Below are 25,898 nucleotides of genomic sequence, written 5' to 3' on the forward strand. Positions count from 1 at the left end.
TTTATAAAATTGAGAATTTTTTTTCCAAAATAACTAATTTTTTTTTTGTAACTAAATGCGGAAATAACTGAAAGAGAGATTTTTCATGAAAAATATTTTTGTCGTACTTTTTCGATAAACCAAACATTCCTAAGATAAAAGATTCAATCAATGTTCTACTGGTTCAAGGCACTATACAACAATAGACTTTTGAGTGTTTTGACTTCTATTTTGACATCTATTTGTTGGACTCAATTTAAAAATTTATTGAAAATTCAAAAAATTATTGTATTCTTGAGGGAATTTGACATCTATTTGTTGGACTCAATTTAAAAATTTATTGAAAATTCAAAAAATTATTATATTCTTGAGGGATAATTGGCATAGGGGTGGAAATGAGCCGGGCTCAAGCGAGCTTATTTCAATTCAAATTTGACTTGAAATTAATTTCAAACATAAATTTAGACTCAATCTCAGCTTAAATTAGATTCAAACTGAGCTCGATTAAGCCTAACTTTGAGTCAAGCAAGTTTGAGCCCTGAAAACAGGCCGTTTGAAATTTCTAACTAAAACTTGACACAAAAATATGTCTAATTATTTAACATATAAAATAAATATATAAAGTTCAATAGTATAATATTAAAAAATAATTTATAAGTTGATATATCTAATCTTAGAATGTCGACTTCTGATTTGGAGTGAGAGAGAGGAGACCGCGCTAGGGTTTAGCATAGCTACAGTCGACAATAATAATAAAAAAATACACCAACATTTTAAACCCGTAGGAGCTATTTTTAAAATCTCACATCGTCTGATAATTCTAATCAGTATGTCTATGATCTAAGCCCAATAGTCGTAAAACCAACCCTTTTTTTTCTTAACCATTATATAGTTCAAACGGTTTTGTTTTTAGTTGCACTTTTCCTTTTGTATCCCATATAAGAACAAGTTATTAAATGGGAAATCAATATTTTATAATTTATAAATCATAGAATAATAAAATAATCCATTTTCACAAACCACTGTATGATTTGTAATGTACATCATTTTATTATCTTATTTAACAAGTGTCTTTATGATAAAACAAGGACTAAATTATACAATAGTCAAAATAAAACTTTTCAAATTATATAATTAATAAAGTAAAAGAATCACAAGGGCCACATTAAAATTTGCCATATATTTCACGTACTAAGGCTTCTTTTGAGATTACGGAGATATTGCATTACGTATAGTGAAAAAGTATGATAAAAAAATATTTTGTTTGTTTCTGTACTTAATATTACGTTTCGCATATCACGATAAATCGATTATGATAAATTTTCTACAGTTCCACTGATGAACACAGAAGTATATTCTTATATACTTTTACACCAACTTCATTGTATCTAATAATACCATATTACGAGTCTCCGTGCCAAACTAAACCTAAGAAAAGAGAGGGGCAAAGAAAGAGAATAAGCTTTTTGCAAAGGGTATGTATGTAATTTTGCCTTCTAGAAGCATAAAGACACTGTTAGAGAGATAAGGTGTGGAGCCTTCAACCTGGACAAAAAAGATACTACTTCATACTCTCAATACTCTCTCTCTCTCTCTCTCTCTCTCAATGAAACCATCTATTGTATGATTTGGGGGAGATGGATTTGGTTTTGAATGGTGTTATCCAGAATAGGGTTTTTGGTTGTGGTTGGATCAGCTCATCAAACTCTTTCTTGAACAATGGCAGCAGCTACAGGCCAGGCTCAGTTTCCTTGTTGAGATGTTTGTGCCCACCACCTGTTTGTGGAAATGCCTCACTGAGTTGCCATGCTAAGAAGAGGGAGAGGTATGCCGAACCAGTTGCTAAACCAAAAGATGATGATGGTGATGATGATAATGTAGAAGAAGAAGAAGAAGAGGAAGAGGGAGGGATTGAGGAGGAGTTTATTGAAGATTTTGATGATGGTAATTACTTCTTCAAAATATCCTTCAAAATATCTTATCTATCTGATAAAGGAGTGTATGGATGTTACTGTTAAATCATATGGAACAACCGTTGTTCTCTAATAGTTTAAGATGCTAGAGAACATTATTTTTAATATCCATATTCAACACTCCTCTTCATGTCTGGGCTTGAGACTTTTGATAAATCAAAAATGGAATTAAATGGGAGAAAAATGAAGCAAGGAACCGCAGTACTCGTACTCAGAACTTCTTGCTTTAATAACATATTAAATTATATAAAACAATAGTTGTTCTCCAGAAACTAAAATTGCCAGAAAATGATATCCGGCATATCTCCTCCGGTTTATGTAAGAATTATTTTGTTATTCATAACTTGTAAAAAGGAACAAGTAATCCCCATTCTCAATTATGCGGTGAACCACTTCGTAAGTGAAATATGCTATGCTTAAAATTAAATAGTGATGATTTGCGCCTTGCAGTCGACTAAGGTCGATTTTTAATGTTAAAGTTGCCGAGGGAAATCCCTATCCAACAGAAGTTTTCACTTCTTAACTTGTTCCGACATGCAAACAGATCCTTAAAGCACATGATGCTAATTATCTTGGAGACTATTGATTTTGCTCTTCTCATGCATCTAATGCATTGTAAGCAGTATTAAGCTTACTATCTTTAACAGTATATAAAAGTTGTGCAAAACTCTTTTAAAGAAGCATCATTTTGCATTATGTTTATAATATGTTCTAAGTTCTAACTAGTTAGAATGTTCATTATCACAAGTTTCTTTTTTAACTTTCGTATTCCCTCTAATTGGAGATATCTTCTACATTCCAAAACATTGGGGTTTTTCTTGTATGAAGCAAAGGTGCATAATTTTTTTTTAAGTACATGTTTTTCCTTGCAGAGATAATCATGGATGATACGGAGGATTTTGAAGATGATTTCGAGCCCGATGATGCAAACCTTTATGTAAGATGTAACTTCTTGATTTGCTAACTTTGTACAGCGAGATTACTAATATAAATGTGACACAAATGTCTATATTTAGTTGGAGGGGCTTTTACATATATATCTCTGCATAATCATCTACTAACCTGCATAACTTAGTAAGGAAGTTGCATATAATTCATGAGGAAAGTTGATTCATGAAGTCAGCATATGCAAGAAATTAAGCATTTGAAGGGCATATGTGAAAATTCATATTTTTCAGAGATATATATGGTAATTGATAATTTTTGAAAGGTTGTGTATGTGAATATTTATTTATATTTTGAAGGTTGGAGATGGAGGGGAAGGTGGAGGAATATCACTTGCCGGTACATGGTGGGACAAAGAAGCATTGGCTATTGCCGAAGACGTCTCGAAATCATTTGGAGGTGACTTGAAATTATACGCTTTCAAAACACTTGCGAACTCTGTCATCAAAGTGCGCATTGAAAAGCTTTCTAGTAAGTAAGTAGCTATCATCAATTTGTCAGAAATTAATATTTTTTTTATCAAGTACGAATTCAATTACTAACTTGCTTGAAGTTTGAAGTATTATTAAAGAACTGTTGAGCCTTAGTAAATGGCCGGTAAAAAGAGAACTCTGCACACCAGCTCTGGAATAATTCTTCTATACTCGCTGAAAAAGTTATCGATAGACAGCGGGATTTGTTTTGGCTTGCTAGAGTTTCTGTAGAAGTGTTGTTTGTATAGAGCTGTTTAAAGAAACATTGATAGCTTTTTAATTGAGATCTACTGAATAGTTTCTTGCTTCAACTGAAGTAAAAGTTTGAGCATGTACTTTCTGCGGGCCAAAAGCTCATTTTATCTTGCAACCTTACGAATTGCCCAGTACATTCTGTTAGTCAAATACCCAATTTTTGAAAGCTTTGCTTTATGGAGTAGAGAAGTTGTTTAAGAAGCCAAGCTAAATAGGCATGAGGCTCGTTTGTCATAGCATCTTGAATGGCTTCTTTCACGTAGTGAAGCGGCTACCAAACATTTATGAAATGAAAATCTGGAGCTTTTGCTATGGCGGAAAGCTAAAATGAGCTTCTAGGCCCCAAGAAGTAGCAACTTCGAATTCAAAGCTTGAGTTCTGCTAGAGCAAAGATTTGTCTGAGGAGCTTCAATAAAAAAAATTGTTAGTATTTCTTTACTACTTTCTCCAAAAGCTCCAGCAGGCCAAAAAACTTACTACTGTCCTATTGATTACCTTTCCATCATTGGTTTCTAATCCAGCACACTTATTAATAGGTATGGTTCTCCGAGTATGAACGATATTGAGGCTTTCTCATCTGCTTATCAATCGCGTCTGGATGAAGCTGAGCTTGGTAAAAGAATACCAGAAAATATATCCTTGGAGGTAATCCAACTAATAGCACTTAAGATGCTTCCTCGCTTAGGGACTAAATTGTTTCCAAAATGTTTTTGCAACGTTTAGTGCCTGTTTGGCGTGGCTTCTGAAATAGATTCTCTACTCCGAGGAACAACAACAAAGTGTTTCCAAACCAAAGTCTGTTCAATAGTTTGAGGCTTAAAATAATCTAGATTTTGGACCTCATAAATAAAGTTCTAATTTGAAATTCTGCTCTTGTGGTGGAAGAAGTTGTTAGGGCAATTTCTTATACATTTTGGAAAGTCAGGAAGAAAATCTAAGAACTAAAGAAGTAAAAAGAAGTTTTAAAAAAAAATATCCAAGCTATGCTTAACCGACAATTATCCTTAACAGATTAAACCTTAAAATTTCATACTTATATTCATGATATTCATAATTTAGTCATAATGATTCTTAGCGGCATATTTTCCGCCCAAGAGGAGAAATTATTGCCTGCACTTGGTGCATCCATACATTAGTGCACCGCCCAAGAGTTGAAGACTTTTCTCTATCATCGGATGGTTGGATCGGAAGTATTAGATGAATGGAGGGCCAATGGCTGGGCAGTGCTCTTTTGTACTGGTACACCCAGCGCAGGAAATAAATTCTCATCAAAGAGATGTAACACATGTTTGACCACTTAATGAAAACATGATTATTCGATGTGCTAAATGTGAAACAACCGTTGTACTCTAAAAGCTTGAGCTGTTAGAGAACGGTGTTTATATATTTTTATATTTAACACTCTCCTTTGTATCTGAGCTCGAGACTTTTTTGCAAGGCTCATGACGTGGACTTGAGAATGCTAGGAGCCCAGCGTGACTCGAACTCAGGACCTTCTACTTTGATACTATGTGAAATAATACGAAACAAGCATGGTTGTTTGAGCGGAAGATGGTAATATCAGATTTGTAAAACTTTGAATCAAGGATTTATCCTTTGAGTGCCCATCGGCATAAGCCGCACTCATTGTGCCATACTGTGTCAACAAGATAATGGCACAATATGACACTCATGCCGCTGGCACGGTTCAGAACCTTATTTTCTACGAAATTAGCAAGTAATTGCCTCAACAAATGTAAAACATTTGATAAAGATATATAACAAGCAATTTAAATATATTGGTGCCAAATAAATAAATTATTTCATGCCATAGTGGGTCGGCATGTAGATATTTTTCTAACTAGCACAATTGACACGGCACGGCATGCACAATGTACCATACCATGCCAGCAAATTGTCAGCATGACTTCATGCCGCGACACTTAAATTCTTTTTCACTTGAACCATTTCTCCAATATGAAGGTATCATCTCCGGGTGTTGAGAGGGTGGTTCGCGTCCCAGAAGAGCTCGAACGGTTCAAGGACCGGCCGATGTACGTCAAATATACGACTACAGATGCAGCGACATCTTCGATTCAAGAAAATGATGGTGTGTTCAAACTTATCTCTTATGATATGGAGTTGTGCCAATGCATTTGGGGTGTAGCAGATGTGAAGATAAACAGAAAGCAAGCAGGAAAAGGCAGGCCACTGAGCAAGAAACAGCGAGAGTGGCGGCTGCAGACGCCGTTCGAGGATCTGCGACTTGTTCGACTGTATTCTGATTGCTGAGTTAATTCTCAGTTATGTTTGACGTGTTCGACGACGAGTATATGTTGATGTAATGTGTTTTTTCTCTTCTTAGAGTTTCTGATAGTGAAAGAAAATAAAGAAAATAGTGTATTATTAATTTGATCATGTTATTGAGAAATATTACAAAATTTTCTCAGTTGAGGGGGAGGGTTTTTCTTCTTTCTTTTTATTTTTCTTTTTATTTTGGTTATAATATGTAATGCTTAATTACACTGTATCATATTTTACTCTATTTTTTTCTCACTTTTTACACTGTACTATTTAATTTTTCAAAGGCACCATTGAACTATTCTTTTACACTATAAGTGATAAACATTTAATTTTATATGAATGTGGTTAAAAAATGTTGATTAAAAGCGGCATGGCATATATTTAGCTAATTTTGATATAAAAAATAATCAAAATAATAAAAAATAAAACAAATAATTTAATAGAAGTTTTCAATGAGTTGATCATTTATTAAGATTTATTTTATATTTTTTCTATTATTTAATTCGTGCTTGTTAATAAAGTTGTTAGATTTTGTCTACAATAATAAATTTGTTAATAATAGCATAAAAATTTGGGAGAAAAAAAAATAGTTTAATAATATCTATGAGAAAAAAATTAGTATATGTACTATATATGTACTAACAATATATGTACCTCACGTAAGGTCCAATATATCTGCTAACTAGGGGTGTCTTGAGCGACTGGGGTCGGCTCGTGTTCGACTCGCNAGCCAAACACGAACGAGCTAGGGCCGGCTCGTTTAATAAACGAGCTGAACACGAGCTGGCTCGTTAAAGTGTCAAGTCGAAAAATTCAGCTCTTTAATAAACAAGCCAAACACAAGCTGACTCACGAGCTAGCCAACGAACAATAAATTAAAAGGATTAGATTGGATATACATAAAAATTAAATTTACAAAATCTTACTCAGTAGACTTCGATCAAATGGTTGAAATTTTACGTATAAATGAGTCTTTTTATAATTGAGCTCAACTTTATATTTTTATTTTGCTAAAATAAAATAATAAAAATATATATATTATATATATAATTATTTGTTTATATATATAAATAAAAAATATTTGTATTCGAGCAGTTATCGAACCGAACACGAGTGAGTTGACCCCATCTCGTGTTCGGCTCATTTATTAAACGAGCTGTAAAATTCAGCTCATGATCGGCTCGTTTACTAAACGAATGATTCGATCTCGAGCACATTTCGAGCCGAACACGAGTTGGCTCGCGAACAGCGAGCTGGATTACCACCCCAACTACTAACAAGGTTAGCAAAAAAAAAACGTAGAAAATGATATAGTCATTATACCTCGCAGAAGGTCCAACGAACTTCTAGGGACATCTGGAATCTGCTAGTGGCTCCTGCCGTGAACTTGCATCTTCGAATGATTGCGAGGACTCCGAGTCCGGTTCATTCTCGACTACCTCGTCATTTGGTTGTGCTTGCTCTATTGGCACATCATCGCGTGTTTCAAAGAACTCAACTGAAACTATAGCATCATCATTTTACTTCTCCTCAATGCCTTGAAAGGACCTTTCGTTGAAGACAACGTTACGAGTTACGACAATCTTGTGGGTCATAAGGTTCCACAATTGATATCCCTTCTTTTGCATAGCCGAGAGAGATAAATCTCCAAAAGTTCTTATCCAATTTCAACCTCTTCTTCTTCGATATCCACGCATACGCATCGCATTTAAAGACAGGAAGATAAGAGTAGTCAATGGACCTGAAGCTCCAAACTTCTTTAGAAATTTCCAAACCCAGTAATTTTGTAGGTGCTCAATTGATCAAATAATAAGTCGAGCTCACAGCTTTTGCCTAAAATCTCGTCAAGTTTTGAAGTATTCAATGTGCTCCAATCCCTATCCATCAATGTTCAATTCAACATCTCGGCTACACTATTTTGTCGCAGTGTGTCAGGAACCTTGAGATGCCGCTTAATTCCATACTACGAAACTCATCAAATTCCCTCAAGTAATACTCCTCTCTGTTATCGAAAAATAGGCACTTAATCTTTAAACACTTTTCATTTTTTACAAGAGTTTTAAACTTTTTATAAGTCTCAAACAAGTCAGATTTTCATTTTAAAAAATACACCCAAATCTTCCTATAATGATCATCAATGAAAGAAACAAAATAAAAATATCCACCCAATAAAGTACCGGACAACTCCCAAGTACCTGAATGAATCAACTCAAGATGATTCTTACTACTACTTTGAGGTGATAGAGAGAACCACAACCTTTACTATTTTCCGTAAATAAAATTTTCACAGAAATCCAATGGTGCAGAATTGTAATCCCGAAGATTTACGTGATAATGGCTTCTACCATTTAAATCTCGCCCACCAATCTATAAAGACCACCCACTTGCTCTTCTTTCATCAATACCAAATATTCTTGATATATTTGACGAACTTAAGCCCTTGCAAAATTCTTCAAGCCATCGAAGATTTTTCCAAATGAAGGAACATGTCAAACAAATTAAAGTGATGTAAAAATAATATAGCATCTTAATTATCGCCATATCATCAATTATAATACTTCTACATCAACAATTTATTAATATTTAACCAACCCAAATAGATTGTAAAACTTAATTTTAATAAGAGAAAACTTCAAATACCCCCCGTGGTTTCGCACTTTCTCACTTTAGTACCCTGTGGTTTCAAGTGTATCAAGTTAGTACCATGTGGTTTCGCACTTTCTCACTTTAGTGCCCTGTGGTTTCAAGTATATCAAGTTAGAACCCTATAGTTTCGCACTTTCTCACTTTAGTACCATGTGGTTTAATATTTCATTAAAGTATATACCCTGAAATGGATAATAAAAAGAGAAAATTAAAACCACAGGATACTAACTTGATACACTTGAAACCACAGGATACTAAAGTGAGAAAGTGCGAAACCACATGATACTAACTTAATACACTTTAAACCACAAGATACTAAAGTGAGAAAGTGCGAAACCACAAGGGGGGTATTTGAAGTTTCCCCTTTTAATAATTCAAAAAGTTTGAACTAGCAAGTCACAACAAAATAAAATTTTTGGACTATAGTGTCACGCGCCTTACCCTTTTTTCTCTATTTTTTGATCAGCTCTACTCAAACTGCACAACTACACATAAGCACATGCAGGGGCAACAAATTTAAAGAACATCTTGAGATTAAAATTCGACTCTGCAGCAATCAGCAAATAGGTTATGCAAATCAAGCAGCAACAACAGAAGGAAAAGAAAAGGAAACCCAAAAAAACAAAAAGAAAAAAAGAGAGACAAATCCTACGCCTAATAAAATTGTGATACAATAACTGATCACGTAAGCCCTAATACAAGAAGTGTCATACGCAATTATAAGGATAATAATTATAAGGATTAAATAACTTACCACACTAGTAATTTGAGATTTTAGCACATATGGTACATTAGGAAAATGTACACAACAACAGCGATTCTCATTCTATTTTGATCTGGCCATAATCAAGCGAATCATTCTGCAAGTGTACATTTCTCCAACCTTGGCACATCTTCTTCGGGGTGTTCCCTATTGGAGACGCCCAACCGCATGCCAACGGAAACCAGGGTTTCGAGTGATCTTTCGCTGTTCGCAAGGAGGTCTTCGTCTATTTGTATGGCATCCTACAAGAAATAAGAAATATGCCACAAGAAGCTTCATGTTTGTACACTGCATCCAATAAACTAAAACATTGGATTTCATGTCAAGGAATTACAGGAAAAGAATGGCTAAGATGCAAAGAAATCCCTTATGGGGATTGGCGCTTTGCACCTCTACACTTCGAAAAAAACCTACATTTTGGCCCCGGACTTCGAAACCATTATCACGTAAATGTTTCCCTTGTGTATTCATGAGAAAATGTAATAAAATAATTTATAATAACATAAAAGAGCCGAAAGAGCCTTTCTTGGTGTGTATATATATAGGGATTGGGGAAGGATAGTTCAAGTACTTTTGTATTTTAACCAAATATTTATTACATTCTTGAACAAATACTGACAGGAAGGGGATAAAATAATAACAGCTTAGAAAACAAGGAGCTAAAATGAGGTTCCAAGTGATAGACGCCGTAAATTTGCAGGGATTTTCTGCATTTTTTATATTGCAACAGTAAATGGCTAATTGTCTAAAGTAGCAGCAGTAAGTAATGTTGTACGATTTTGATTGTTAACAGGCATCAGCTAAACTTTCATTTTATGATTCAAATAAAATTAATTCGTTAACCCTATCAACGTAAATCACTATCTTATCAAAATGGAAAACAAAAAAGAAAAACCATCATCTTCAAATATTTTTTCTTTGTATTATCGTAGGGAGTGACACATCTTTCATTAGTAAATTCAACCACTGTACAAGTATTTAAAATTAAAAGTTTTCAGCATAGGAAGCTTCGAGATAATTAAGAAAAATGTGAAAGAACAACTTGAAGCACAACTCAGCGAGACAAACCTTCTCAAAGATGCATATCACAGTGCTTCCTCCAAAAGAAAAGTATCCAAACTGCCATTCAAGTGCAAACATATTTTTCTAAAAAAGAGTAATATAATTTAAGGGTTTACAAAGAAAAGTGCATAATGTAGTGAAACAAGAAGTTAATAAATTAAAAGAGGAAAGAAAAAATAACCTCGTCTCCCTTATGGACATATTCACCCTCCTTTCTCAAAAAGGTGATGCTTCCGACCATTGTTGCTCCAATCGCAACAAAAGCCACCTACACCAAGAGCAATGCACAATGCACATCATCTTAGGAATATAGATAGGAAATTTTCAATTCATTGGAACCATAGACATCTATTTATGTTGTTTTGCAAATTTATAGGAGAAAAGGAGCCTGTTTAAAAAAATAATCTGTTATTGTCGCACTTAACTATTTGGAAGGTTAGTTTTGTCATAAAATCATCATCAAAGTTTGGGTGGTGATCTCAACCTACACTAAAGTTCAGGTGGATCCGGTTTTTTTTTCTGATTTAATTTCATTAACAAATATATATTGTATAACAGTAACTGGAAAATTTAACCTCTGGTGCTTCCATGTGAATGACTCTCCTTAAAACAGAAGAATTTTTTACGACCGTGATGAGTATTGACTATGTGTCACTGCTTTTTTGGTAGTGACTCTAGAAACAAGCCTGTTACAAAGTACACGCATGCATGTTCAAGGTGCTAACAGTAACCTGGACCATAGCTTGTAATGTACCAACTACCAAAGTTGTCTTATAGGTTTAAATGGTCTTATTCTTTCAAAATAAGCCTATTTTTAAATAGATAAGCCACATTCCAAAATGACTCATTAGTTTCTTATACGAGACTAAAGATTTTTGACTGGAAAAATACCACTGAAGTTGGATTTTTAACAAAGATAGTTGTGCATATGTCGAAATGCAAGAATATGAGAAAGAAGACAAACCTTTCCAAATTCAGAAGTTGAAATGATAGAGACGACCCTTTTATTCTCCGTGAAGACATTACAATATTTACTATTCACGGCAATTGGATTCACCTACCAAAAGAACAGAAACTAGTCGTAATGGAATAGCAAAGAGATAATAATTCAACAAGTATTTGTATATTTTTGACTCTACAGGAGATATACCGTATACAAGCATCCTGGGATATCCACAAAACTCTCGATGGTTCCAGAAACAGGAACATGAAAACGATGATAATCCTGCCAAATAAGAGAATACTGCAGGAATTAAGCATATTCTCTGAAACTTGAACAATAAGATAAAAGGGAACTAAATAACTTGTCCAGTCTAAAAATCCACATAAGAGGGCTCAACACTCGCTAAGCACCATAAATCCAAACTCAGGAGATCCTACCATTATTGTCAAAAAAAGGAAGAAAGAAAGAAAGTGAAAAAAAAAAAAAAAATTAAGAATGATACCTGTGGCGCAAGTCGAAAAATCACTAAAGAGCCCTCATTCCAGGCACTAGAGCATGTCTCCATTCCCAGAAGACCGTGTATAGAAAATTTGCGGCCCTACAAAATTATGAAAACTAAAATAAATAAGAGACTTTTCAACTTCCAATGCTGGTAGGACAAATCAAACAGTAGCCATGCATTAACCAGAGTAATTAAAACCCAAATTCATTTGCCGATTAATAAATCAACAAATGAAGAGCAATCTATCTCAGGCTAACAAACCACTTTAAATGAAGAAAATATACAACCAACCACACTAAGGTAGGCTTATGTGATTACTTTGAAGATCCAATCAACAGTAGGAAAAAGACAAACAGAAAAATAAAAGGAAAAAAAAAAAAACCTTCCAAGTTTTACCTCTTGGATATTCTCTTTGCTTCTCACACACATTACATATGATAAACGTAAGGAACAACTTAAAGATGATTAAACTGCATTCCCACTTTTATACTGCTGGTTGTACAAGAACAAATGGATGACTTCGTTTTTTTCTGATTGAAATTAAATTCTCCGTTTAGAAATTCTGAGTCGTTTCTTCACCAGAAAGACTACTTTAATTCCCCGCACTACTGTTAAAAATTATAGAGCAAAAAAGCTTTACCTTAATCCAAAGCCTAAGGCTATCACTGACAGAATTAAATGCCATCAGACGGCTATCAGCAGCGCAAACAGCAATGTCATCTCGCTCGATACAAGCAATTGGTCGTGCACCAGGCTTCAACTCTCTTGTGAAGAATTCATTGAACGTCTGCATTAGGCAGATATATATACTTTAGAAAAGATAGACATACTCCCTTACAGAGAAATTGGAGGAGTACGTAAGTAGAAAGTTTTTGGGAACAATTTCTAAGTAGAAATTGACACTTGACAATCATATGATACATGAATGTTCGATAGCAACAATATATACTCTTTAATAGAAAGTATGTGTCGAAGTGCAAATCTAAGACATTTCATATCACTTTTGATTCTATTGATGATACTAAACAAATAAATGTACCAATTCCACAATAAAATGTTGAGCCACTACTCTAAGTTCGTTGTACAGATTGAAAAAATAAAGTAAATGTAAAAGAATATGAAACAACCATTTTTCTCCAAAAGCTTATTATTAGAGAACGGTGTTTTATATTTTTATATTCAACACTTTCCCTCACGACTAGATTCGAGACTTTTTAATAGGCACAAGACGTGAACTTAATTAAATGGGAGGTAATCAACTAACACTAGGAGGCTGGAGGAGTTCAAATTCAAGGCCTCCTACCCCGATACCATATTAATAAATATGAAGCAACCATTTTTCTCCAAAAGCTTAAGCTATTAGAAAACAGTGTTTTTATAGTTTTATATTCAATAGTAAAGAAAATGACCAAGTCATGCACCCAAGCTCACTACCTTGAAATATTCTAGAGGATACTTAACTTCGCCCATATTAATTTGGTCCTGCAATAACACGACAACAAAATATTATGAAAATATTATCTTGTATTTATAAACAAACCATCAGGGAAATTGACAAAGTAAAATTTATGCAGTATGAACTTGGTAATAATTAGATATATCAATATAAGCAGTTTTCCACTGCAAGCATCTAAATATTAATTACATCAGTAGCGTGTAGAGAGTTTCAAGCTAGAAGCTGGAAAAAGACGTGCCACACTTTATTCTGAATGCTATATTGCACAAGGAAAACACAAAGAAAGCACAGACACACAAACAATCGTCCTTGATCCTTCTAGCTTTCATTTGTTTTATCCTCGCCAGGAAGAAGAACTTTAAAACATCTCATAAGAAAATCATCAAATGTTCATCATGTTGCGTATCAAAAGGCTCATATCAAAAAAAGACCAAAAAGCAATATCTACAATATATGTATGAGCATTTAGATCATGTGAAATATAATAGATTTAGAAGAACCCTGTTTAAATGTAAATCCTGGCATTTTAACCAATTGTATATGGCAGAAACCTTTAACTGTAGAAGAGTTCAGGAGTTTAACTAAGGCATCGAAAGAGCCTAAAACTTTTTGAGCATGGTTACTTACCACTAATTTAGTGGTGAATGTGGAACGTTGGAGCTATAGCCTATAGTACTCGTATTCTTTTTCGAGTGTGTGTGTTCTAATTTTGGATAATAAAAGAGTGAAAGACCAAAAATTGCCTTAAAAAAGTCGATGAATGTTGGTATATCTTTAGCAGATTCAACTGAGTTCATTCGCTTCCCCTGCTTCTCCGAAATGCTCTGCAAGATTTCTTTCGCCCCTGTAGCAATGAAAGAATTTTTAATTCCTTTTGTCGGACAGATGCCAAATGCAACCAGGCAACTGGCAATGAAAGAATTTTTAAGTCCTTTTGTTGGAGAGATACCAAATGCAACCAGGCTTCCGTAGCAATGAAGATTTTTTAGCTAAATTAGCATCGACCTTTTAATATAATAATATAGAATAATTAGCATCCTACTTATAACTTGCAAATCATAGAGTTCATTAATGCTATGAAGTTCATTCACGTGCTGTAAGAACCTGCTTTTATTATGTTTCGACATTTTAATCAATGACATAGGAATAGTGCATTGCATTCTGGACTGATCCATGTGTAGCACCAAAGACTCAATACACCAGAGGGTAGACAGACTCCATTTACCAAAAGAATAGCAAGCGCAAGGTTAAAAAATGTTCTTTTGATATGAAGAAATGAAAACTTGTATAAGAGAGCATAGAAAATATTCGTAAATTAATTTAGCTCTTGCATCCTTTAAAATGTATGCTTATAAACTCGGGAACTTGTCACTGACGTGATGGCAACATCATGTAAAATTAGAAAAGCAACAATTTGCCTGGCTGATTTTGCGTACCAGTATCAATAAGTGCAAGACCAAATTTTGATTGATATATAGCCCTCATAGACAAGACAATCTTGCTGTCGATAATTTCTTCCACTAGCCTCTTCGATTTTCTATCAAAAACCTGGTTCAGAAAAAACAAATAAATAAATTTATAAGAAAATGACACGGACTTACTCCCATCGAGTTCGAAGCTCATTAGCATTGTTTGCAATTTTTAAAATACATTTTGTCTTGGAACGTGAACCTGATTTATCATCCACTTAAATAATGCTCTTAACACTCAATTTAGCCCGTTAAAAAACTTGATGAAACTCACAGCAGATAAGCAGACCCATAATTTTATGAAGGCTTTATTAAGACATCTAAAGAGCACGTTTGATAAGTTAAGCTAAAGAAAGTAACGTCAAATACACAGGTTTCCAAGGTAAAGCAGGAACAACTGACGATGCAGGAAAGGATATGAATAACAATTGGACTTCAATTTTAGGTCACAATTATGATGATATCTCATTTTACAGGAAAACGGAGTTAAAGATCATTTAGGCTGATAGTCTGCATGAGCAATTGTAAAAATAGAGGCAGTAGAGGACAAATTACCATGCCGATTGCTTATAAATTGATCTACATGTCACGTGAGAAAATAGTAACTGAATCATCTAACCTTAAAAAGGCCCATTTATACTGAAAAGTAATGTCAATGTAATACAACAGAAAAGCATACCAGAATATATGCAGCACTTGAACCAGAGTTCAAGCCAACATCATAACATGAAACATGAGCCCATTCACTAAGTTTAAACATCCACCTGGCACAGAAATTAATCTAATTAAAATAAATAAATGATTTAGGCACTTGGTTTAAATATGGATTATGGGATTGAGAAAATCCCGGCATAAAAAAAATCTCAAATATGAGATTGAAATGAAGATAAGCATCTCACCCATACGAAGCCTGCTTTTCTGTTAGAAACCCTCCGGTCATAACCTGATTTCCAGTTCCCTCGTCGAAACATAGTGTCATATGAATCATATCATTCATCTTATCATACTTCCCAAGAATCTCACCGCAGACAGGACAGTTGCTAATAAGTGATTCTCTGCAGTTCTATAAAATTATAGTAAATCATTCCGTATGTACAGGAAAAAAAGCTAACCCCACCACCCTCTGTGGGGTAAACAGTGCCATTTTCTTTTTACCTTCTTGACATGTAGAAACCTACATTTACCTTCCATTTAAGACAATTAGCAGTGAACCAATTCCTGTCAAATTTTTTCAGAAATTGATGGTCTTAAATATCTCTTTTCCACTATAAACGGGGTGTAACGAGAGTTTCAAATCATATTTTAAGACTACCTAACAGTCACTGAACAAAAAATGTGGCATGAAGAGGATTAAGTACTATAGGTCTAAATTTTGAAGGGGCTAAGAGTAGGTTTATATTTCAGGAGCATTAAAGTTCCAATTGCACTATATTCAATGGGTTTGCTACATTAGCTGTTAAAAGGGAAACGTATAGCAATATCAGAAAGCATTCCCATCTTCCAGTCTATTGTTACTGTAGTTTCACAAGTAATTCCTGTTGAAGACACAAAAGAACTAAAGAAAATGTTAAGGAAGAAGTCCGCAAATTATTACTTTTCTTGTTGATCAGCTAGAAGAATAGCTAACTCATCCATATCAACTATGCCATCGCCATTCTTGTCAGCTCGCTTAAAGAGTTCTTCCGCCTAACCAGCAAGAAAAAAAGAAAAATGCTAGAAGTTGAAATTCAGAGAAAACAGAAAGATATAGGTTTTACAGGAATATAAAGTCCTCAACCTTGTTTACGGCTAGTTGATTACCAAAGGCAGTCATCAAGTCCGTAAATTCAGACTGAGATAGCTGGCCATCTTCATTGAAGTCCTATACAAAGAACAATGTGTAACAAAAATGTCAAACAGAAACTTACGAAGTAAAATAAATGCATCAGCGGATTCAGTATTTTTCCTAACGGAGCATTGGCATGCTTAATCTTATAAAAAGCTTCTTTGAGATGGGAAATATCAGCCTCAAAATTACACTATAGCATAATTAATTTCATAAACAACAAATTAGTAAGCACTTAGCATAGAAGCTTGAATTCCAGCAATATCGTTAAGATACACTATGATTAAAGGCGACTTTACAATTGGAAAGGGAACCCCTAACTATGGTACTCACATGAATTCAATCACAGAACCCCTTGTGAACCTATTTAATATTCTAGACAGGCCTAGCTACTACGAGGATACATAACCTGTAGCAAGTAGCAACTTATATGAAAATCATATAATCTGAATAACAATATACCAGTGAATAATCACATTTCTGGATATAAGAACACATGATCGGTCAATTACAAGGAATAGTGTACGCATCATGGGTCTACCATAAAGAATACTGAACATTAAGGCATCCTTTGGCATCATTGTTGTTTTTGTTTTTTCTAAACACTAATTCTATATAATTCTATATAATTTGATATGCCGGTGGAAGGACTTCTCTTTCATTGCCGTGGTTCGTTAGCTTGCAATGCACTCTGGCCAAATGATGGATGACAAAATTAAATAAGGACTTTTATATATTTAGCCCTCTCAAAACTCTTTTTTTACAAATGACTCTAACAAATTTATATTTGCAAAAATAACCCTCTTCTTGTCACACGAGCGCCTAGGTGGCATTTTTAAGTTGAATACGGTGATTCAATCACTATGTTTAAACACAGTGATCGGATCACCGTATCGTTTTTATATTTTTTATCGCTCCTAAGTTAAAAAAGAGGGACCAGAGTGTGGATATAAACACGGTGATTCAATCACCGTGATCAACTACGCTCGCATGGTAAGGAGAGCGCAATATATGTAAATATAAATTGGCTAGGGCCATTTGTACCAAAAAAAAAAGTTGTGAAGGGCCTAGATGCTAAAAAAGCCCTTAAAAAAAAAATAAATAAATAAATCTTAGAAGCATAATAAAAGTTGCTTCCAAATTCTTATTTTTTCATTGCCAAACAAATATTTAGGATGGAAGGATTGCAAGCAACGTGCCATTTCCTTTTAGACTATTTCGTATTCTATTTTTAAAAAAAAATAAAAAAGGGCAACAATACCAAACAAGGCCTAACAGTTCCAACCAGTTAAATTGACCCAGTACCTATACTTTGCATTTGCAGAGATAATCAGACAAACAAATTTGGTCCACTTTATGGTGAAATATTTAATCACTTTTCTAATGATAAAATCTTGGGAACCAGTAGCTATGGTGTGTTTATATTCCAAAAAAAGTATTGTTTACCATATTAGCAAAATAGAATTGCATACAATCAGAAATATGCTCTCACCCATGCATGCACGCATCTATGAATAAGTCTTTTTGTATGATGTGCTTGTAAACTACAATAATTAAACTTGTATTCTTAGCTATTTAGGGGTCAGCTATATCATTCTTATCCTTCCATGCAGCTTTGTTTTGAGTAGACATTCTCTATACAATTGTGTCATCATAACATTTCTCGAAACTTCATTTAATATCTGAGTCTTTTCCCTCCTCTCAAAGTACCTTTATTGGAATAAAAGAACCCTCCTTAGTAGGGCACTATGTGGGCTGCATTATGCACACCAGAATCATTTTAATTCATTACATGAAACTTATCATCTATTACACCTAATTTTCTCAATTTGTATCTCATTCTATCTTCTCTAGAAGCCTCATACTCCCGTCTCAAAATTACCACCTCGGGTACCCTCAATTTTGCATATGTCCTGATTAAGATTGTGATGTGATCCCTAAAAGTTAGCTGTCTTCTAAAATTTATTTGTCTTAAAAGCATTATGAAGATCGAACAACACATCATCAGAAGCATATCTCAATTTTAACCATCCTGAGCCAAGTCTGTGCACTTTGTTTCTAGGAATTTTCATTTCTTGTCCGACTACTGGTCTAAGATGATTAAAGTATTCCTATGTATGTCTGATCCACCAAGTCACAGCTATAAAAATATAAACAGAGACAAGGAAATAAACAAATTAATACTAAAACTATTTCTAGTTTGCAACTTTTGCTTTTAAATACTATGGACGTAATTTTATTAGATTTACCAACTATGATGAATTGATGATTGGTACAGACTAAACATGAAGTTGCAATAACTTGTTCATTCATGTTTTCTACTTTCCATGGCAAAACCCGCAAATGCTAATGACATTTTGTAATTATGCCTTATAAATTTGGCTATACCCAGTCTGCTATCCTTTTTGAATGTATGTATGCGCAAATGGAAAACACACATGCCTTGTTTATTCATTGAAGCGTGGACAAAACTATAAATGACTTTCAACTAAACTCATGATCAAATCCTCAACAAAAGGAACTGGTCTCAGCAGAAAAGTCACAGTTTGGTTTCTTTTTTCAAGGAATTAGCTCAATATTCACATCAAGGAGAATTCCAAGGATAAAAGTATTGATTATTTCAGATTTACAATCTGGGAAGTTCAGGGACCAGAATGCTGAACCAAACAGCTTTCCTCGAATAATCTCAGCAATTTAGCATTTTGCTTAATCCACAAAGAGGAATTCAAATAATAAATTATAAATAAAAAGTAAAACTACAAAACACTAAATAAATCAAGATATAACACACCAAATAAAAAAGAGAAGAAGATTTTAGTCAAATGGAAGTGAAAATTACCGCTATGGCTAATACACGACGTGCGAAGCTTTTTTGTGTTTCAATTGGGTCCTGCCATGAAAACAAAACCATCAAGTATAAATCCATTAGAAAGTTTGGTAATGTGAGTTGATCACCAAGCTGAAAGAGAATTAGTATGCACCTCAACATAACAAATAATAGATATTTTGCCCACTATCGTGCTGGATGATGACGGATCAAACAAATCAAGTTCCTCAAGGTTGTTTTCTGAGTCCTGCAAATGGAATCCCATAAGACTGTAATGCTCTTAATCATTAAATCATTTATCATCTCCACTAAAAGTTAGATCATTCAAGTTGAATGATCCAATTTAATATCTTTAACATCTATCTTCCTTTCCTCCTCGCTGCTTGCATGATACCTTCACACTAATACATTATGGCCAAATACCAAGTCCATTTAACTAATGCATCTCCCCCATTGTGCAATAGTTATAAAGAAGATAAAGGCCTCGTATTTTGCTTTGCTGCATTATAGACATCATGTTAAAGCTTTTGTAAAGCACCGTATCAGTTGTTGATTCAATTAAGTTTGAGCATTTGGGCGATGTGGTTGAGGTCATTCTATTGATGGTAGCTAGTTGTGTTGGATTTTATCCAAAAATAAATTTTGATGATAACAAACAAATTTTGGATTTAATTTGTTACTTAGCAATTTCAGGTTGTAGTTGAATTTAAAGTGGCTCAAACCAAACCTGAATCATGATCAAAGGTAACAATTCAATCAAATTGTTCAAATTGGCCCGGACAAAATCAAATTGTACCAAATTGGATGCAAGTGCCACAACAATAATTTGGAGGACTTCTTTACAATTTATCAGATTTGAGCCCGGTCAACCTAGTCAAGTTGACCAATTCACCTTTTGCGTTTGATTTGAGCTTAATGTCAAATTAGCCATTATTTTAATATGGTATGAAAGAGATTTTATGCATGGTATAAATTCAAAAATAATTTTATTATGGCATGAATTTAAAAATATGAAATATGATATAAATGAGTTTTACAAGTATGGTATTATTTCAAAAATTTTTACAAATGTGGAATGAATTCAAAAAGTTTTTCATTTGTAGTATTAATTTAAAAGGATTTTACGAATTTGGTATAATTTCAAATGAGCTTTTCAATATAGTAATATTTCAAATGTGTTTGCAAATGTGGTATGAATTCAAATTTATTTTGGAATTAATTCAAATGCATTTGCAAATATGGTTAAAATTCAAATTAAAATCAATTATGATTTAATCATGTTTTTGTTCCATTTTTGAAATGATGGCTAGTGTATTTAAAGGGGGGGCTTGGATGTTGTTTGGGATGGAACTTCAGAAAAATTCTCTAAGTCCTAATTGTTTATTGATTTGTAATTATGAACTTCAATGAGAGATTGCAAAAGAAGTTTTGTGTGATTGTAAGCGGCTTTGGTCTTGCCCTGTTCAAAAGGCCAAGTGATAGTGAAACCGGTACCTCGAGGAGAAGAGGGACCGGACTGGAGTAGACAGAAAGGCCGAACCAGGATAAATCATCCGTGTTATCTGAGTTTGATTTTTTCTTTTATTTGGTTGTGCAATTTTTATCTTGATTTAATTTTACTTGAGTTTTTAGTTGTCAACTAATTCACCCCACCTCTTAATTGCCATTTGATCCTTCAAGTTGGGCTGCGCTGTGTTATCAAAGTCACTCTCAATCTCAATGGATCTATTGTGTATGGTTACCTATTTGATGCAACCCAGTTGTTATATTTTTAAGTCTGCTGGAAGAAGGACTTCAAGGATGGCTGCAGCATTGTAGTGAGTTGTCATGCTTCTTACAACATGAATCTAAACTAAGAAGAGATTGTCACATGTTTGAGCATAAATGATGACGATATTAGAACTCATATGGGTGAATTTTGTTATGGCCCATATAATATGACGTCAAAGAATGGGAGAAAAGCTTGGATACGTAAGGAGTAGCACATTAGTGCAAATAAGTTAGTTCTAAGCATTTAAGGCATGTTTGCTTCGCCCTTTTCATACCGTGGAATCGGAATCGAAATGGATGACTGCGGGTGTTTGGTATGCGGGAGTCCCATTTCCATTCCAATTCGGACCCCCCACCGCCCTAGCCGATTGGAATAGGAACCCCCCAATCATCCCTTTTTTAAAACCAGCCTTGGGCACTTGATGAAAATTGAATCCAAGCAGAATCACAGCTTCCAAAAATGCCCCAATTACATTTTATACCTTGAATTTGAAACTAAGTTAAAATTTTAACTGTAATTTCAAATTAATTTTAATTTTGAATTAATTTTAATTTTGAATTAAATTGAATTTAATTTTAAATTTTAGATTTTGATTTGAACTTAAATTGAATTTTAAATTCAATCATGCATTTTGAATTTTGGTTATGAATTTAAATTTAAAATCAAATTAGTAAAATTTTTACGTTCAAATTGTGAACTCAAATTCAAATTTTTATTCAAATTATAAAATTTAGATTGTGGATCCAAATTGATTTTAACTTTTAGTTCGATAATAGTGCAACTTTTTTTTTATTAAATTCAATTTCAATTTTGAACCTCAATTAAAATCTAAATTTGAATTAGTTTCAATTTTTATTTGAATTTTGATTGCGTACTGAAATTTAATTTTATGTTTTAATTTAATTTTTTAGTTTGAATATGATTTTCAATTTAAATTCAAATTTTACGTTCAAGCTATGAACTAAAATTTATAATTTAAATTTTAAATTAAAATAAATAAAGAACTCATGAACTGAATGTGATATATAGGCATAAAGGTCATGTGAAACAAACCAATTATTAAACTAGATATGAGAAAAGACAATGCGCTAAAATACAATCTAGTACGTTACCGGGCTAAGTATTTCAAAGAGATCAATCTCACAATATCCAACTAGGTTGCTCCTAGAAAATCTGTTTGTCTGCAAAATGCACATAGTTATAAGCTTTCATAGAGGAAGATGTTAATTCACTGAACACGATAATGCCTGTGTTGTAACAGAAAAAATAAAGAGATGTCTTCTCACAATTTTAAAAGAGATTACTTTACAACTAGCTACTACATCAAGTGTTCAAAATAGCTATTAGCTGTTTTAGAGCAATGGTAAAGGCAAAGCCAAGTGTTAAGCATGATAGCCATCATTTAAAACCAACTATATGATGATATAAGTATACCAAAATGGTGACGAACCGAAACGAATCATCACAAATAAGATCCTCAATTATACCAATATAATAGCTTACCTCAAATATGGAAATGCGTGCAATGTGAGGTCCATTTGTTTCCAGCACAACTTTCTTTTCCTACAAATATGGCAAAAGGAATCAAATCAGAAATAGATTGTAATCTCCATCATCGAGAAACCAGAGTAACAGTTAATGAAATCATTAACTCACTGATTTCCACATAGGCTTCTCAGTACTGCAGAAGAGGTTACACGGAATCAAAACAAACAGATAAAAATAATTCATTAGAATTACTTACGAAAGAATATTAACGTGGTAAACAAGAAAATTTCTCACATTAGTGAAATATATAGGAGTAAGGAATTTCAAATATCTCCACATAATAAATGAACATTATATAAAAGTTTGAATATATGTTACTAGAAAGAGTAAGGACAAGTTTGTTAATAAAGCTGATTAATACAACAAATAGATGGACAGAATATACACTTTAGCTTACTCTTGGGAAAAGTACAAAAAATATAAAAATAAAAATCTACCTTTTCTTCTAAAAACACCAATTTTATATTAGGAGCAACTCACTTATTTTAGTTACTTCAAACAGTGTCAATGGATCATTTTCCAATAAAAGTCACTTTTTTGTTACAACAGCCACTAACTAGAGTGCATGCACAAAATCACACTATTGAGATACTGTAAATACTACCTAAACAATATATCCTCTTGTTCCGTTTGGCCCTACTTCTGCTTCTACTTTCGACTGCAATTATCTATTATTGAGCGTTTGGAAATCAAAAAAAGTATGGAGCTTCAATTGTAGCAAGAGTTGGAAATGTGATTTGCCAAGCACAAAACTTGAAGCTCTCAGTTGAATCTTATTCTGCTCCAGAGAAAGCTGTTGTCAGGCAACTTACTATACTGCTTCGCCCATTACCACTTCAGTAAACATCGCTACATCTCACACCTACAAAATTTACGATGATCTAAAGACCCTAAGCTGAATCTAACAAGCGAGGGGGCATTAAACTCAACTGATCCGACGTCGCCGTCCGGTACGTCCGCTCCCCGATCGACAAGCACGCGAACCACCGATCCTTAAACCCCATCTCCGCCTACGATCAGCATCACACAACCATCCCTCAAGCTTAACTCGATCGCATGAGCAGAAAAACGTGGGGGGAAAAAAAAACCCTAGAAAAGAGTGGGAGGGGGAGTGATCTCACCCCGACGATCTCGATCCGGGCGATCCCGGCGAAGTCCTCGGCGTCGATGCCCTTGAGTTGTGGCGGCGCCGCGGCCGCCGCGTCGTGGCCGGAGCGGTGGCGGCGGAGGCGGAGGCGGCGGCGGAGGCCGGAAAGGCGGGAGGGTGGCGGCGGTGGCGCTCCGCCGCCGGAGTCGCCGGAGTCGCCGGAGCGAGAGGCGCCGTGGCCCATCGAATGGGTGGTGGTCGTGGGCTCGGGAGGGGTTTGGTGTGTGGAAGCGTCGGAATGGAGTAGGGAGTGGGCGGGGACAACGATGTTGTGTTGATTTTTATAGTAAAAAGGAGAGCGCCTTTCAATTGATTTGACTTTTATTAAGGTAAAATTGCACGAAGGCCCCTCAACTGTAGAAAATTTGTAAATATCTCCCTCTATTCTAAAAATATTTTTTAAGGTAAAATTGCACGAAGGACCCTCAACTGTAGAAAATTTTTAAAAATATCCCTCTATTATAAAAATATTTTTCTAAATTTCAAATCTCATTAGTAAATACTATGATTAAGGATATATTTGAAGGAATTTTTACAAATCGATGAGGGCATTTTAGTCTATCAGAAATATGTTAGATATTTTTAAAATTTTAAAGTTTTAAAATTTATTTTTTTGAAATAATTTTATATGTATTCCTATTGAGTTTTAAAATTATAAATTTATCTTGCAAATTTTTAATCATTAAATGTATAGAAAGCTTCAAGATATATAAATATATTTCTACCAATTGATTACCTATAAAGACCATTTGATTCGTTTGGACTGCTTATAAAAAATACTTTTTTTAAAATTTGTTTAGGATTTATAATTTTTAGTTCATGTAGAATGTAATGAAAGTTAAACTGAGAATATTAAAATAAATAAATAATTTTAAATATTATTAAAAATATTTATTTAAGGATAGAATAGTTAATTTATAGGAACCAAATGAAAAAAAATACCAAAATAATTTATACCAAACAAAGCAAATTATTTCAGTTTTCATTGAAATAACCTGTTAATTTAATTCTCTCCCACCCACGGAATAAAATTTATTCCTGGAAACCTGAGAGGCAGCGCAATAAAATTACAGGTCTTTTTTGCAATTAGCCTCCTGAAAAAAATTTATTTTAAAAATAGCCTCGGCAAATTTAAATTTACAAAAATGGCCCTGACCCTGCCACGCAGACACCACGTCAGCGCTTTGCGGGCGGGGCTGGGCAAGATAATTAAGTTAAACACGGTGAACCATTCACCGTGTTTAGACGTGGTAAATAGTTCACCACCGTGTCTGAGGAAAAAAAATGGAAAGAAAAAATATATGTATTATGAAAAAAATAAGTATGAAATACGGTGAATCATTCACCATGTTTGAACCTACGTGGCCCTGAAGTGGCGTCTGCGTGGCAAAATCATGATAATTTTTATAAATTTAAATTTGCTAGGGTTATTTTAAAATAATTATTTTTCAAGGGACTAATTGCAAAAAAAAACTCCTAAAATTACCACTGCCTTCTTTTTGGGTCACCTCCAAAACAGCGCCACTTTCCCACCTACCAAAGTCTCGTCCTCGTCATCTTTTCTCCCGGTACCCAAGAATGTAGAAATTTGATCAGTCTAATGTGTTTTTTTTTTTTTTTTTTTTTTTTTTGAAAGATAGGTATGCATGCTACCCGCCTTATTTATTTTATTTAGAAATGAACTTAGCTAAAAATGTGAATCAACTAGGATTCGAACTTGGGTCTAATGTGTTTATATTAGAGGGTTTTTGTTTAACTATGTGAAATTATTGGCACTTAAATAAATTAGTTACTATTGCATATATTATTGGTTATTATAGATTTCTAATTGTATAAATTAATTTAAAATTATCTTACTTACTGCATAAGTGCTGCATATTGCACTGCTCTGTAGAAAAAATATTATTTCTTAATTATAATGTTTAGTATTGTAATTATGTTTGAAAAACCTATATTAAAATTTATCAAGTATTGTATATATATTATACAAAGAAAAAGATTGACTATATTCATAAGGGCAAACTTGGTATT

General features: G+C 33.8%; 2 protein-coding genes across 2 annotated transcripts; one reads left to right on the top strand and one right to left on the bottom strand.

Moving 5' to 3' along the window:
- LOC109725537 lies at window positions 1,536-6,012 on the top strand. The gene is made up of 5 exons (XM_020254765.1): window positions 1,536-1,923; window positions 2,825-2,889; window positions 3,197-3,372; window positions 4,162-4,270; window positions 5,588-6,012. The coding sequence occupies exons 1-5, from the start codon at window positions 1,617-1,619 to the stop codon at window positions 5,894-5,896; spliced, it is 966 nt and encodes a 321-aa protein (XP_020110354.1). The 5' UTR covers window positions 1,536-1,616; the 3' UTR covers window positions 5,897-6,012.
- LOC109725538 (phosphatidylserine decarboxylase proenzyme 2-like) lies at window positions 9,070-24,134 on the bottom strand. The gene is made up of 21 exons (XM_020254766.1): window positions 23,842-24,134; window positions 23,651-23,730; window positions 22,829-22,853; window positions 22,676-22,735; window positions 22,285-22,353; window positions 19,556-19,648; window positions 19,414-19,464; window positions 16,527-16,610; window positions 16,344-16,435; window positions 15,649-15,804; window positions 15,429-15,513; window positions 14,717-14,828; window positions 14,024-14,124; window positions 13,259-13,306; window positions 12,465-12,611; window positions 11,825-11,920; window positions 11,530-11,604; window positions 11,344-11,436; window positions 10,561-10,647; window positions 10,386-10,436; window positions 9,070-9,559 (listed from the first exon to the last, which is right to left on the bottom strand). The coding sequence occupies exons 1-21, from the start codon at window positions 24,049-24,051 to the stop codon at window positions 9,410-9,412; spliced, it is 1,965 nt and encodes a 654-aa protein (XP_020110355.1). The 5' UTR covers window positions 24,052-24,134; the 3' UTR covers window positions 9,070-9,409.

This window comes from Ananas comosus, linkage group 20 (genome assembly GCF_001540865.1).
Source record: "Ananas comosus cultivar F153 linkage group 20, ASM154086v1, whole genome shotgun sequence".
Lineage (NCBI taxonomy): Eukaryota > Viridiplantae > Streptophyta > Magnoliopsida > Poales > Bromeliaceae > Ananas > Ananas comosus.

Bases quoted from the DNA above. Each gene is read 5' to 3' on its own strand.
- LOC109725537 (XM_020254765.1), top strand. From the start codon at position 1,617: ATGGATTTGGTTTTGAATGGTGTTATCCAGAATAGGGTTTTTGGTTGT. The intron at 3,373-4,161 runs GTAAGTAGCTAT...ACTTATTAATAG, and splicing joins ATTGAAAAGCTTTCTAGTAA to GTATGGTTCTCCGAGTATGA. The intron at 4,271-5,587 runs GTAATCCAACTA...TCCAATATGAAG, and splicing joins CAGAAAATATATCCTTGGAG to GTATCATCTCCGGGTGTTGA.
- LOC109725538 (XM_020254766.1), bottom strand. From the start codon at position 24,051: ATGGGCCACGGCGCCTCTCGCTCCGGCGACTCCGGCGACTCCGGCGGC. The intron at 22,736-22,828 runs GTGAGTTAATGA...CCATATTTGTAG, and splicing joins AGAAGCCTATGTGGAAATCA to GAAAAGAAAGTTGTGCTGGA. The intron at 15,514-15,648 runs GTGAGATGCTTA...TTTCTGTGCCAG, and splicing joins GAAAAGCAGGCTTCGTATGG to GTGGATGTTTAAACTTAGTG.